Here is a 16,010-nt window from a genome sequence, read left to right as displayed (position 1 = left end):
ATGTACGCGTCTTACAACCATAACCTACTACATGGCACATAATCACGTATGATAGACTATACCCTCGGTAATGACATCACATTTTTCACTTTGTACTTGTTTATTGATTATCGATTATTTCTCAAAACTATAGATTTTGTGGTCGTATTAAGAATAAAATTACTGTAATAATATGTTTCTTTAAGTAATCGCTGAAGGTTCGCGGAGTGTGAAATGTGACACGACTTGAGATTTCCTTTAGCAATCACATAATATCCGCGTTTTAATCTATTTTTCAAATGACAAATATTGCGTTTCAGAGGCCAGCGGTTGCACAATGGATTAAGGTGTTGCAATCCACCCTGCAGAATTGCATCGCATTGTCGTTCCAGGATCTGCTAATGTTTAGCACTAGCCCCATATTCACCAAGATAATGATTGTAGGTTTGTCAGCACCATAGCCGTGCTCGCAGATTCCACCAAACGATCCGTCATACAGATATGCCATCAAGATGTTCTCTGTATATTGAACAGCTCATTTTATTCTCTGAGCTTTCCTTTCTTGAACTATTCAATATTTTATCTCACTTCTTCGTCTTGTAACTTAAGTATACTAAGTAATAATGTCAATATATTGTAACTAATCTTATCAAAGATTTGAAACTTCCATACAATACCTATCTGTGTGAAGATCTTGGGACACCTCAATAGGAGGTCTAGTCACGTGAACTTTCTGATCAGCCCATCAGCATCGAGGCCCCAAACTTCTTTGTACGAGTGAGCGGAGCATTTAGACAAGCACATCTGATTTCTGTATAGAGGGAAAACCCGAATGCGAAATAAAATGCCGCGCATATGTATTCTTGTGGATGTGTACATACACCCTGTCGTTTCTGAGCACAATGGCATCTACACTCAAAAGGTCAATGTTGTGTTGCGTGCGGGTTTCCTTTCCTAAGCTGGTTAATTTCCGAATGGGGGTAGTTAAGAAATGAAAACTTAGTCTAAAAACCTACGCATCCCCGTTTCATTTAAACTTGACGGTCAAAGTCCGCTAAGGGATCACGTGACGATATTTCTGTGGAAGTGTCCTCAGATTTTCACGCAGGGGGTGTCGTGTCAGAGTAAAATATTTGAATTTAATGAGATTGTCACTGTCGCTGAAATGACCTGTTTCCTGGAGAGGCGGGTTTATTTGACAGGTACAAATGGCTCTGGCTCACAACTCCGGTCTCACGCGGGACATTCTCGCTATGTGCTGCTGATTCTCTGTCTCCCGAGGTTCTTGGCCCTCCCTGACAACCACCTCAGCATTTAAGCAGGGTTTTACCCTTTGGACCTGGCGCCCAGGGTTTACTTCGTGGATGAAACAAACAAGGCCTTCACTCTTACTGTGCACTGAACTTCGGCCCAGGAATACCATCTCCCGTCACTTATAACTCTCTGACCATGCAGCAACTTCACGTTTACAGTTCCCAGCTCCGGACGCGGATGTCTTTCTTATGCGACTGCCGTGTGGAAAATTCCATGTTGTCCAGTAATATAAATAGTCTGTCCAGAACATCCCTGTTTGGACAAGGTAGCCTGTATTCCTCGTCCAGCGACCTCACTATAGGTATAAATGTGTGACTCTTGTCACGGTAGACGTAATCTTGGCTGGACAGCTATATCACAAATACCGTATTCGACGTAATAAGCGCCCAGGGGGCTCTCAAAATTAAAAATGGGGGGCTCTTATTAGAATAATATTTTGGTGAAAAAAACAGAGTTGAAAGATAAATTTCGTGGTTTATGCTGACAGCCTGAAATGTTTATATACGACAGATATATTTTTCCAGAATTTAATTGCCCATAATTAACGTTGCATATAACACACGAGTGCGCAGTATACGCGAATAAATAAGTCTTTTGTACATTGACCAATCGGAAGGGGTGCTAATTGGGATTGTTCACTGCCCAATATATTAGCAAATATGGCCGTGGGCGCTTATTAGAGCAGGGCGCTTATTACGTCGAATACGGTCCCCTTTTTCATGACACAGCTGATACTTGATTTTAACATTATTTATTTCCAAAAAGGAAAGGGATCGGTGATCAGGCAAAACCTATTTGACCAACTCTACCTTCAGGGACAATTAATGAAAGTAAACTGTACATACAATAATAAAGATAGACAAGCTGTACCTCCCGTAGCAAATAATATGATGATGCAAAGATACAAGTCACACATATATCAAACTAACATTCAGTCTAGGAAAGCTTATATTACACAATACCCTTCTCGACTCTGACATTAAATGTAAATGTCACTGGTAAGATCTATGATCTGTCAACATAGTAACGTTACGTTATGGTGACTGAAACGTCTCCGATGTGCATACGTTATGCTTTCCTCAGACAGTATGACATGATATAATATTGTTACAATTTTGTGTAGTCGCTGGGAACAATGGAACACGTTACCCTCCACGTGACAAACATGCTTGTGCCTCAAGGTCATAATTCACGTGTGACGCGTCACGGAGTTGTCAATTGTGTAACTAGGCTTCCTATCACACGATATGCTCACATGCCGTTACACAAGGCACACCGACCCTGAATACAATAACAACATGACTCAAGTATGTTTAAGTACCACAACAACTGTTTCCAACATTCGATATTCGTCAGAAAATACTTACCCAGATTTCAGGGATTATGCACAGGTCCCTGTGTTCCAGGACCTGACTTATTGCTATTTTCGCGAACACCTGGTGTCATCACTGATTTTCAGTGATCCATTCATGTAATTGTTTCCACAATTTTGCCTTTTCGCCTCGGTAGATAATCGAGACTGATACTTCTCTGGCGGAGATGTTTTTTTATTATCTTGATACAAAAAAGTCTGAACCATCATCAAGTCTATTGATAAGGGGTGACATTGATCTGTCGGCATAGAAGGGTAAGCAACAGAAAGCAATTTTGTTTTAGTCTTTATTTGCATCTCACAATCTACAGTGTAAGTATCAACATGTAAACTGTACATTAAAATGATGGAAAGGACGTGGTTTGACATGCCTTGTGTACGAAATGAACAAACGGTCAAGAAGTGGATGTGAAATGTTTCAGAGGTGTTCAGACGAATGTGAATAGGTTTTTCTCTTCAACATTTGCATCTTTTGGATTTATAACAACACCAATTGCACACGTAAAGCACATATGAATCTGCAAACCTCTTGTAAGAGTCATTGAGTAAGTGTTATCTTTTTATTTGAACACGAGCAAGTTTTTGACCCATGGTGATTTGGTCAGTAGAGGACAGTATAGACATGAAGAGAGTATGTCTCCTTGGTTCAAAAACTTGCTGGTTTTAGCTTAAAAGTGCGTTACAATCGGCTTCTGCTGATGGTCATGACCTAAAACACTCCACTCGATTGAAGGAAAAAACAACCAGTTTTCAGTCCGATTACTTTTATACTTAAGAATTGGACAGTTTCAGTGTGATTTTTATACAGTGCCCTTCACATTTCAAAGTACAAACTGTTTCAAACAACCTGTGTACTAGTAACACCACTAGCCACTGACATTGTGTCTCGTAGACAGATGTAGATCTGACATCTTTTCTGTTCTGTACGTCTCGAAACCTCGATTGTCTCAATGCTTCTCAAGGCCGCTTATATGAATATAAATTACCACCGAAAGATCACCAAATTCATCGACATCGCAAACGTGATCATAAGCTTTATGCAAATATATTCACGTTCATTTCAGGTATAACGTGAACACAATCTTTATACGCTGCTCATCCTTTGTAACTGAAACATCGACCATGAGGTCAAATTCTAAAACTAGGCCTGTTTTAACAGTATTACCACAACGCATCACATATCATACACACACAGTTCACAGGTGAATGTGACCCTCTGTCATCTTCATGACAAGGCATGTAAAGTGGAACTGACGTAGATGGTGACGCTTCCTCCGACAGTTAGTAAAGTCAATGGAAATTTATCCAGGATGTCTGTCATATCTGAAACGCAAAAACATACTCGTGTTGTATTTGGGCAGAGAAATGACGATGTCACCATTATAGTGTTTATACATCCGATGTATGTTTTAAATATCAATATTTTAGATTTTAGAGCATTGAATGTATGATGAGAACATTTACTATACGAAAAAATAGAAACATTAAGTAACAGTTTTCGTTTACAACATATTCTTAGTACAGTTTTGGCAGATGCTAATTGTTTTTAGAAATATCGGATATCCTAACACTACTCGTTGGGCACACACTCACCCGTCGCAGGTGCTGTTGCGTTGAGGATATCCATGTTGCGACATTTCCTAGCAAGATAAGGACTGGCAGTCTGAAAGGCTTCTCTCTCCGGAGGGGTCATGGCAATGTCTGACGTCATCGCAAACTGGCCAATTTCAACTGTCTCATTCAACCTCTGTTTCTGAGAAAAAAAGGTGAAATAAGTGCCTGTGAGATTAAGTAGGCGTTCCAGACACCAATGGCGCAGGAATATGTAGAGTAAAACATGTCTGTAATGAAATGCACCAATGTCTAAGCTAATTGTATCGGATTCGGTCGTCAAGTGTCCACTTTCTCAACAGACAGACAGTTCAGAGTACAAGCAGTTTCGATCAGTTTCCCGAAACAGATTCCATTGAATCCATATGAGAATCAGTGATGACACCAGGTGTTCGCAAAAATGTGAAACATCATTACCACAAAACCCATACAATATTTAATGCAAAATTCCTGCGATAGAATCATTCTCAGTTCTATGCTTTTTGTGAGTACTCCGTTTGTCTCGAAAGAACGGGTAACTCCTCATGATTTATTGCGTGTTTAAAGAGGTTTCACTGTGTGAACCACTTAACATAGTTGATTTTAATTGATGCGTCACTTGATTAACGATCAATCACGCTTTTATGACAATTTCTAACTAATCATTTCCTTGGTCCATGTTGTTCATGTCGTTTCCCTTGTTTGGCTTTTGCCATTGTCGTAATTGCTGAAATCCATCAGATCTGCTTTAACTTGACATTCGGCCCCCAACCAATCCCCCCCACCCCCCCACCCCCCCACCCCCCCAAAAAAAAAAAAAAATATAAAAAAAAATTAATTTTTTTTTTTAAAAGTCCACTTGTTGATTCACCCAGTCACATACTACATGTAAATTAACTTCAGCGACTTCTTCCCGTTGCCGGGAGAAAGCAGGTCATATAATTACTAAGTGTATAAGATATGCCTAAAACGAGGATTTGCTCGCGGAATCTGTGATTTTGCGTGTTGTGTTTCATCGTTGCATTAATGTCTTCTTATTTTTTAAGACACAGGTTTGTCTTGTCAGGGCTGTGTTGTATACAGAATGACGCGACATAGCCATACTTTTAACGAATGTGTGGGCTCTTTTAACGACCCCCACAGGTACTTATGATGATCTGTTTTCCAGGAGCGGTATTTATATAAATAAGTGTTTGCTTGTTTACCAATCCGGCTTTCAAATAAGAAAACAACATTTCTAAACCATGTTGGTATGGACGATAACATTAATAGCTCATACAACAAATAAGATCACACGGACATGGATGGTTCAACACCTCCATCCTCAGTCCTATCGTGCATCAAGATGTCCCTACATCTGCATCCACAGTCCTATCTTGCATCAAGATGTCCCTACATCTGCATCCTCAGTCCTATCTTGCATCAAGATGTCCCTACATCTGCATCCTCAGTCCTATCTTGCATCAAGATGTCCCTACATCTGCATCCTCAGTCATATCTTGCATCAAGATGTCCCTACACCTCCATCCTCAGTCCTATCTTGCATCAAGATGTCCCTACATCTGCATCCTCAGTCATATCTTGCATCAAGATGTCCCTACATCTGCATCCTCTGTCCTATCTTGCATCAAGATGTCCCTACATCTGCATCCTCAGTCCTATCTTGCATCAAGATGTCCCTACATCTGCATCCTCAGTCCTATCTTGCATCAAGATGTCCCTACATCTGCATCCTCAGTCCTATCTTGCATCAAGATGTCCCTACATCTGCATCCTCAGTCCTATCTTGCATCAAGATGTCCCTACATCTGCATCCTCAGTCCTATCTTGCATCAAGATGTCCCTACATCTGCATCCTCAGTCCTATCTTGCATCAAGATGTCCCTACACCTCCATCCTCAGTCCTATCTTGCATCAAGATGTCCCTACATCTGCATCCTCAGTCATATCTTGCATCAAGATGTCCCTACATCTGCATCCTCAGTCCTATCTTGCATCAAGATGTCCCTACATCTGCATCCTCAGTCCTATCTTGCATCAAGATGTCCCTACATCTGCATCCTCAGTCCTATCTTGCATCAAGATGTCCCTACATCTGCATCCTCAGTCCTATCTTGCATCAAGATGTCCCTACATCTGCATCCTCACCCCCACACCCCCCACCCCCAGACACACAACCCCATCCCTCACCCCGCCCCTCAACACACAACTCACCTTCCTGGCCAGTATGTCAGTCATGGTGGTATTGAAGTCCTCGGTGATATTTCCTGGGAGGACGATGCACTTCCGGCTCCCTGACACGTAGGCTTTAGTCACCACCATGTCCTGTAGCAAATAGAATTGTCATTTCCATGTTACCAACGTTTTAGGTGGAACACAAGCAACATTTGGGTACAAACAGCGTTCCTGCCAAAAGGGGTACCACGTCATCCAGTAGCCGTAGACTGAAGGAGGTGGGACTTAACAGGTAGATATGCCCTTGTTACGACGTAAATTGTAATAAAAAGGTAAATTGTAACACTTGCAGCAAATTGTAATAATTTTGACGTAAATTGTAATAACAACGTAAATTGTAATGATATTTGACGTAAATTGTAATACGCAAATTGTAATAAAAATTGACGTAAATTGTAATAATCTCTACTTGCGGTAAAATGTAATAAATTCTTACGTAAATTGTAATAACCTTACTACCGTAGTGTCCAAGACGCCAATTGACTAGAAATGATCTTTGTCAGTTGAGCTTGCGTTTCACATGTACAATTCGAGTAATACTGTGTATGATGACAAACGTACAAAACTGTTAAGTTAGGGATGGTTGGTATAGCCTTTATCGTACAATCGTCATTAAAGGGTGGTGTCAACATCGATAAATTTAAATGACTGAAAGATCCATCCTCGGGTTCAAAATGATGGGTTACACAACCGTATATTCGACAAATAACTTAATTGAGACATATTGTTCAATTCTCTTATAAGGCTATTCAAGATGTTTTTTGCATGACTTGCTTCAACAGTACGTTGACCAGTTCGACACGACTGAACGAGTGATGACGAAGTGTACAAACACAGGCTGATCAACCAGTGTGTCGATTTTCAGTGGAAACGCTATACGAGTTGATAAGGAGTACATGATCCTTTTCTTGAAACAAACGAGGGAATTTAATCATATTTATATTTTGACGAAGAATTCAAACACAACAAATGAGTTGACAGATCCCGTGCATACACAAATAACATCCGGTATCTTCGGATAACTCTTGTACAGTTGCAAAGAGTATACGAATTATCTTAAATTTCTTGCAATCAATTGCTGAAATATATCTGCTTGTATCCAAATGGAAAGGAATTGAAAATGAATAATGAAAATATGATTGCCACTAAAGTAAATTTTCTCTTTGACCTTGAAACGTACTTGAAGATCATAAAACTCGACAATCGTTGGTGGATTGCGCCAAGAAACCTTGATACGAAATATATACGTACAATAATCCCCTGAAAACATAACCTCCTCTGAAAGATTAAGAGGATTAAAGTAATTTAGGCTAACGTCAAGCACTGTAATAACATACTCTCTTAAAATACCAATGAAATGACTGGTGACTTACCAAAAAGTCAAATTATATTTTGCTCCGATTGTTCTAATTGCCTACCCTTATCACTTTTTTTTCTGATATTGAGTTAAAACTTCTAAATTTGAGACTGCAATATATGTCTTCAGAGGGTATTTCATACACTATGTAACAACTGTTTCACCCCATTTCAAATTTGGTTTCATGCTGAATCGCTATTTTCAACTACTGCTAACACACTTTAAATGCAAGGAAAGCATCCCAAACAAATATTTTTATATATTAATACATTGTGTTGATAACAACGTACTTAACCTACAGAAATAACACTCCATATATATAAACAACAATGTTCTATATATCAAGTTTCAAAAAGTTCTCACACCCCACACTAAGTCATATTTAATGACGATTGTACGATAAATGCTGTACCAACCTTTTCTAAACAGTTTTGTACCTTTGTATATATATGTACTCCAACTGTTCGGAGTATATCTACAGGTTTGTGTTTCTATTTTATCTTTTAAAATACGATCTCGTATCTTACTTTGTTCATTTGCTACATTTTGAATAACCTTTAATTGCTCGTATCAGCATTTTTGTGGGACCTCTCACAAAGTAGTGTCACTCATCTTTCACTTGGAACTATATGTAGAAGTGCAGTCATAGATCTGATACCAATGACATATAGCGGTCGTATTTACTGGCATACATACATACATACATACACACATACATACATACATACATACATACATACATACATACATACATACATACATACATACATACATACATACATACATACATACATACATACTAGAGGTGTAACGATACGGGAGGGTCGCGATACGATACGTATCCCGATACAGGGGTCGCGATACGATACGTATCACGATACAGTGTTTACTGGTACAAGCTAAGCCAAGTTGCTGTCTTTCTGCTATCTAAAATATGTGACAAGTACAGTTGAAGAAGATATAAGGTGTTTATTTACTGTTATAGTAAATTGTCAGCAATACAGTATGTTTTACTGAAACAACAAACTGGCTTTGAAACTGTTAAAGTATTTCATGGGCGCACACACACCCCACCCCCACCCACCCCAACACACACACACCTTTTTATTTAGAAAAAAATCTTTATTTCTGTATAAATTACCACCAAAGACAATAATAAATAGATCTTAATTGTGCACCCCCCCTTTTCAAAAAAGCTGTATCCGCCCATGTATTTCATCTATTTTCTTGAGTATAGTGCGCACCGATGTATAATGCGCACGCCCCTCTAGCGGGTTCAATATTTTGGAAAAAAAGAAATATGAATATTATGCGCAGAAAAAAATTACACCGTACCCCTTCAGCGAAGTCCGGCAAACGAACGGGTGATGAGAAACTTCGTTAGTACAAATTCGAAATTTGAGATAAAAAATCACCAGACATGTTGATTTACCGTTTAAATTGTATTTTTTGTTCAGCTAGGCATTGTTTTATATCCAGGGATTAAGATTACCTTGTGTATTTTCTCGTAAACTAAGCCGGACACAGCAATCAGCTGTACATGTACACACGTTTTCTTGGAATCTACCGGTGATTCGGGCAAGACACACCCAATGATAGAACTTTTCAGTATTTTAATGCAAGGATCGGCAAAAGTTGTATCTAAAACTATTTTTTTATCAGGAATAATATATTCCAATATATTGTTAATTTAGATGCAGCTTTTACTAAACATATTTAAAATAATAATAACCCTAAGCGAAGCAGCTGATCGCTATTGCCGGGTATTATTTTTTACATGGAACCAGTCTGACCAGACACCGTCAAGGCTCCCGTGCACGTGATCGCGTGATCGCGAGAATTATGTGTTGACATATAATCGTCCAACAAAAACAAATCTGACTTTTGACGAATCAAAGTATGGCATTTATGATATATGTATCCATTCTCTGTCAACTAAAATTCCTTTCAAGGCGTCAATAGCGGTAATCTGACCGGGGGTTGCTGTTAATAACGGTGAGTTGTGCGATCTTCCGATCGCTTCACACACGATTTCGCCGAAATTAATTATAACAATATTAAAAGGAATTTTGAATAAAATTAATGAAATAAGTTACAAACATGAGTCCAGATATTCAAAGAACACTTTTTTTATAGCCAGACAGTGTAATTACATGAATAATTTGCGAACTTCAGTATGGATTTGTTGACATGGTATTTCCGGGGTTACGTGCTCACGGTAATGTCTTTCCATGGGGGAAAAACATCAAAACTCATTAATTCGTGTACAATGAGCAACCCCTTCTACACAGCTGTGTTTTTAGGAAAAAAGTGCGCACTATACTCAAGAAAATACGGTAGGTATAACTGCTGTTATGAAAATATCGTATGTATCGCGATACATGCTTTCCAAATCGATGCATCGTATCGTGGGCTGTGCATCGGGATACAATACTGTATCGCCGTATCGTTACACCACTAATACATACATACATACATACATACATACATACATACATACATACATACATACATACATACATACATACATACATACATACATACATACATACATACATACACACATACATATAATTTGGTTTCTTAGCTAGTCACTATTCTTTTCATTGCATTGTTAAGAAGGTATGCCATAATTTCAATATTTTATTACAGTGCTTGATGTTAGCTGGAATTATTTTAATCCTCTTAAACCCCCAGAGAAGATTATCCTCTGAGGTAATTTTTGTCCGTCTATATGTCACAAATTAGTGATAACTTATGAAAAATTATGAAAATTATGTACCGCATTATACGTGAGGTACCAAATTTGGTATCAAGGTTGCTTTGCGCAATCCACCAACGATTGCCGAGTTTAATGATCTTAGAATACTCTTCGTATAAGGTCAAAGAGAATATTTACGTTAGTGACAAAACCCTTTGCATTATAGATTTTCCATCCTTTCAATTTTGATCAAAATAGATATATTTCAGCAATAATTGATTGCAACAAATTAATTATACATTCTGATGCTCTTTGAAACTCAACAAGACATGCCCGAAGATACCGGATATTATTTGTGTATGCTTTGAATTATGATTTCGTGCCGTTATCATGATGGATTCTGTTTTTCTTGTTGGGGCAAGGAGTTTTTATCCCAGCAAAAGTTGTCAGTAAGTTGTTGTTAGTTCTTCATGACATGTGAAAGGAATCCAGACAGTTACATTTATTCATTTATTTCATTAAATATACTTCTTCCTATGAAAGGAAATATTTTATGTTATATTAATGATCCATATGTTAATCATACATTGCTACAAATATTGCATAAGTTAACATGGTTTGCATTTATTTATTATTATTTCTTTATCTGTGAGAAGTTCACAGAGATCGAGAGTACTCAATATCTAATAGTATATGCAATGTAGGTAAAGAATATCCACGCCCCTCTTTTGATATTAATAAAAACATTGTATATAATTTTATGTATTCAGTATTCTCCTTTCCCATGCATGGGAAATCTATGCTGCATTTGCTGACGACTGGTTTTTTCCTTTGACATTGCACAGGAGATCTGACACTCATTTGTTGAAATTTGAATTCTTCGTCAAAATATAATGTATAAATACGATTGAATTGTCTCGTTTGTTTCAAGGAAACGGTCATGTGCTCCTTATCAAATTAAGTAAACCTCCAATGCAAATCGACATAATTTCAGGGTCCGGTTGCACAGAGCTCTCTTCGGTAACTCGTCACTCAACGTTATTGCAATGGACTCCTAGCTAAGCTAGTATTGGATGATAAAACAATTAACCTATTTGTCGAATAGACCTACCTATCGAATCCATCATTTTTAACCCGAGGGTGGATCTTTCAGTCATAAATTTCGATGTGTACAGTTGCTAGAGTATCATTCTAACAATACAGACATGACACAAGCTGCACGTAAAATAATTGATAAAGGTAGTCCTTGCGGGTTCACATATCTACATGTACATCGCCCAGGACATTGTCATTATTTGCTTTACATCCTCCGAGCAACGTTAAAAAAATTGAAACTTGAATAATAATAAATTGATATTATGTATATGAACATGTATAAATCAGCTTGCACACAGACTACTGCAGAATGACATGCCATCCATTTGCTAGTTTAGTTTAGTTTAAACATATTTTATTCACAAAATCAGAATTGTAATGGGGACAAGTTCTTGCAACTTAGTAAACCCCTCTCCGCATAAAATCTGTACAAACATACAGTTGCAAAATAAATAAATTTGCTTCAGTCAGTAAAAGTCAGACTTTCCACATTCATACATCAATATAGTTGTGTAAGTTTGTTACGTTATAATTATTCCATTGTGTATATTACTACCTACTTTACCAATTGAAATATGATTCCATTAGGTTAAATATGAACAATTATGATGAAAATCGTCAATAGGATATATAAATTACAATTAAGTACAAAACACAAGGAGTATTTCTCAAATAAATAAGAAAACTAAGTTCATTCTAGTAATTAATCCTCTTCTGGGCAACCATAGAAATGAAATTCCAATGCGTTTATATATACATATAATTATACAACAATGTACGATAACGACCTCAATCCTCCCCAAAACCCATACTTTAATGACGATTGTACGATAAACCCTGTACCAACCCTGACAAGGATAGGTTCTAGTCTTTTAATGCCTTTGACACTAAACTTATAAGGTTATAACAATTTACGTAAAAAGTTATTACATTTTACCGCAAGTTGAGATTATTACAATTTATGTCAATTTTTATTACAATTTGCGTATTACAATTTACGTCAAATTTTATTACAATTTACGTTGTTATTACAATTTACGTCAAAATTATTACAATTTGCTGCAAGTATTACAATTTACCTTTTTATTACAATTTACGTCGTAACAGCCCTTGTTCTGTCCTAATGGGTATTACGAGGACCTGTGTAGTAACGAGCAAATGAAACATAAACAGACAGTCGTGATAGAGGGAAGTAAAAACATGTAGAGAATACTTATATGCAGTTAATATTACGAAACTCAGTGTCATGACTTGGGAACAGAAAGAGATTTTTGTTTTAGCTTCGCATAATGTTACTGTTTTAAATATGGCTCACTGGTGGTGGATATTGTAGCCCTTTGAATTATTCGGGTGTTGGTAGAGGGCAAAGTACTTGAAGATCGGTAAGCCGAAATCATTGGTAACATCGCAAATATATAGAGAATCTCACCCGAGTGTCTTTTGATATCAAATATATCAACACGAGTTGATAAAAGTGGAAAAATGCCGAGGCTTGCCGAGGATATTTGCCACTTTTATCAACGAGTGTTGATATATCTGATATCAAAAGACACTCGGGTGAGATTTTATGTATCATCCAACATCATTCTTTCAACTTTTTCATTTTGTAGATAGTAATTAGCAGTGTTTTCAGTGTGAAAAGTACTGCAAACAGCTTCAGTAGCTGAGCCATTAGTGATGTCATTTGATTGTGACGTCATGGTAACCAGTGATGTCACAATGGTCTGCAAAGCATTGTGATGTAATTTCATTCGATCTCATCCAAGCGTTATCTCCTGTAGGAGCCAGTTTTGGATGATAAATCGAGCTATTTATCGTTCGGAACAAGCGTTGTACCGATTGGGATACTGTAGTGTCCGTTATTGTAAGGATCTAACTTTGTACAGACTAAAGAGAGGTCAAAATTTCACATCAAGCTGACGCACTGTGATATAAATGAAATACTGTTCACATCACACGTCAAACTGACGTGCCGTAATATAGCTGAAATATTGTTCACAGCAAACTCACATGCCGTGATATAACTGAAATACTGTTCACACCACACATCAAGCTGACGTGCCGTAATATAACTGAAATACTGTTCACATCATACATCAAGCTGACGTGCCGTAATATAACTGAAATGCTGTTCACATCACACGTCAAGCTGACGTGCCGTAATATAACTGAAATGCTGTTCACATCACACGTCAAGCTGACGTGCCGTAATATAACTGAAATGCTGTTCACATCACACGTCAAGCTGACGTGCCGTAATATAACTGAAATACTGTTTACACCACACGTCAAGCTGACGTGCCGTAATATAACTGAAATACTGTTCACATCACATGTCAAGCTGACGTGCCGTAATATAACTGAAATACTGTTCACATCACACGTCAAGCTGACGTGCCGTGGTATAACTGAAATGCTGTTCACATCACCCGTCAAACTGACGTGCCGTGCCGTGGTATAACTGAAATACTGTTTACACCACACATCAAGCTGACGTGAAAGCTAACTGAAATACTGTTCACATCACACGTCAAGCTGACGTGCCGTGGTATAACTGAAATACTGTTCACATGAAGCTGACGCGCCGTGATATGTTCACATCAAGCTCACGTTCCGTGATATAACTCGTGATAAATCAGAGTATGATCAGTTATTTCCAAATAAGGATGTGTATATACTCACGCTGCTGTAGTCGATGTAGGAGTAGGATCGTGTGATGTTCAAAGCTGTCAGCCGTCTGTCAGAGGATCGGAAAAATATTCTCTCTTTGGACTTCAAAATGGCTGCCGCTTCCTTTACGGTTACGTTTGTATCGATGTCACGTGACCATCTACTTCTTAAAACTTTTGCTCGGCGACGCTGAAATACACAATCAACTCAATTTTGAATGCTGTATGTTTTAGTGAAATGTTTATCTACAATGTTAACATTAGCATCATTGCAACGGATGCTTTGTGGTGAAAATAGAAATGTCCGGGCATCGTGTCAACAGTTACATTAGACTAGATGATTCCAATGGCATATATTATAAGTTGTCCACCAGTAACTTAAATTAACACTGAGGGTACATTAACCTGTGTCACCGGGGGAACCAGAGGACCAAGAAGTTTTCTAACTGCACACCTAATATATGTCTTATGTATGCATGCCATGATCTCAGTCGGTAAGAATTAAACATTTTGGAAAATTAGCAATGGCAATAAAGAAACTTATTTAATAATTTCATTTCTAAAATTTCGTAAATACATCCTCAGTTCGAGATACAAATGCGGTTGGTATGTTACCACAGTTCGGCAATCCGAGCGGGAAATATAAGAAATGCACCTTACGTGTTATTGGGGTACATTGAAAACAACAGAATGGGCCTAAGCCAATCACAATTCGACATTCATGTTTTAGGTGAGATACTTTAAGATCAGGCCACAATCGTCCTTCGGAAACTCCGCTACCCTTTTATATGTTGTGTTGTTGTTTGTCGCCTCAGTCAGCAGCAGTGAAGCGATATCGCGGCAATGTACTGATGGTGTATTATTCCTCCCCTTAATGGCTGCATGTTTGTGTGTAGAGATTTACAATTACTTTATTTGGCGCAAAATTATCTTGTTGAAACATCCCCATTCCAAGGTTTCAAAAAATGAGAACTCCTAAGAGTAATTTCCGAGATAAAGGATTGGAAAATCATAAGACGAATTATTGAAAACATAAAGATCTTTACCTGTTGCCGAGTTTGACCTTGAACCATACAGCTGCATAACACAAGCCCCAACATGACTGCCAGTGTTGCCGTCACCCTCATGGTTGTGTGAGATGAAGTCACGACTGAACCTGCCTTGAACATTTATAGCGCCCGGATTGGACAATGGCGTTTGTTGCGATGACCAGAGGGCAGTTATGTCATTAAGTCTGGCCGGAACTGACACAGATTGGTCAAAGGCACTCTTGACGTCACAATGTGTGTTTGTCAACCTCGTTTTCTCCATGAGTGATTATTACGAGGATATGCTGTGACGCAGGCGCAGTTAAATCTGTCATCATGTCTCACATAAATTGTCCCATATGCTTTGAGCAATGGCAATGATTTCTTCTCACTTGTTAAATTAATTCATAATGCTACAAGTTTACAAGTGCTTCGTCGAAATGTTTTATCCAAAGCAAGGAAATGGTGGATATTTGTTTAATAAAGAAAGGACATTATCTTTTCAAATTGATAGGTCCACCATGTATTTATTGTCTGTATATAGTAATATGAAGTAAGTGAGTGAAACATTAAATCTCGCAACTGTACGAATAGTACTGAAACATCTCAGATATAAATTAAAACAAACTAGATCATGGGGTGAAATGCATTTCAATAATTACACAGTGAC

At 38.0% G+C, this 16,010-nt stretch overlaps 1 protein-coding gene across 2 annotated transcripts; it reads right to left on the bottom strand.

Moving 5' to 3' along the window:
* Positions 1-3,250: 3,250 nt before the first annotated feature.
* Positions 3,251-15,526, bottom strand: LOC124133473. Of its 2 annotated transcripts, none has more exons than XM_046497908.2 (5): positions 15,359-15,526; positions 14,326-14,502; positions 6,470-6,580; positions 4,259-4,412; positions 3,251-3,988 (listed from the first exon to the last, which is right to left on the bottom strand). In XM_046497908.2, exons 1-5 carry the CDS (start codon positions 15,479-15,481, stop codon positions 3,891-3,893), a joined length of 663 nt encoding a protein of 220 aa, XP_046353864.2. In that variant the 5' UTR covers positions 15,482-15,526; the 3' UTR covers positions 3,251-3,890. The 2 variants fall into 2 exon arrangements, with proteins under 2 accessions (XP_046353864.2, XP_046353863.2); XM_046497907.2 differs by having other exon boundaries at positions 4,259-4,418; positions 15,359-15,513.
* Between the last annotated feature and the right edge of the window lie 484 nt (positions 15,527-16,010).

Source organism: Haliotis rufescens, unplaced genomic scaffold (assembly GCF_023055435.1).
Source record: "Haliotis rufescens isolate VD_foot unplaced genomic scaffold, xgHalRufe1.0.p SCAF_21, whole genome shotgun sequence".
NCBI classification, from domain to species: Eukaryota; Metazoa; Mollusca; class Gastropoda; order Lepetellida; family Haliotidae; genus Haliotis; species Haliotis rufescens.
Note: the sequence above shows the minus strand (reverse complement) of the source record. Positions and strands in the feature narration are given on the sequence as shown.

What these genes read in the sequence shown, in the direction of transcription:
- LOC124133473 (XM_046497907.2), bottom strand. Translation starts at nt 15,481, where the DNA reads ATGTTCAAGGCAGGTTCAGTCGTGACTTCATCTCACACAACCATGAGG. An exon ending in CCTACATCGACTACAGCAGC is followed by an intron (nt 6,581 to 14,325) that starts GTGAGTATATAC and finishes TATTTGCTACAG; the next exon opens with GACATGGTGGTGACTAAAGC. An exon ending in CTGACATACTGGCCAGGAAG is followed by an intron (nt 4,419 to 6,469) that starts GTGAGTTGTGTG and finishes TTTTTTTCTCAG; the next exon opens with AAACAGAGGTTGAATGAGAC.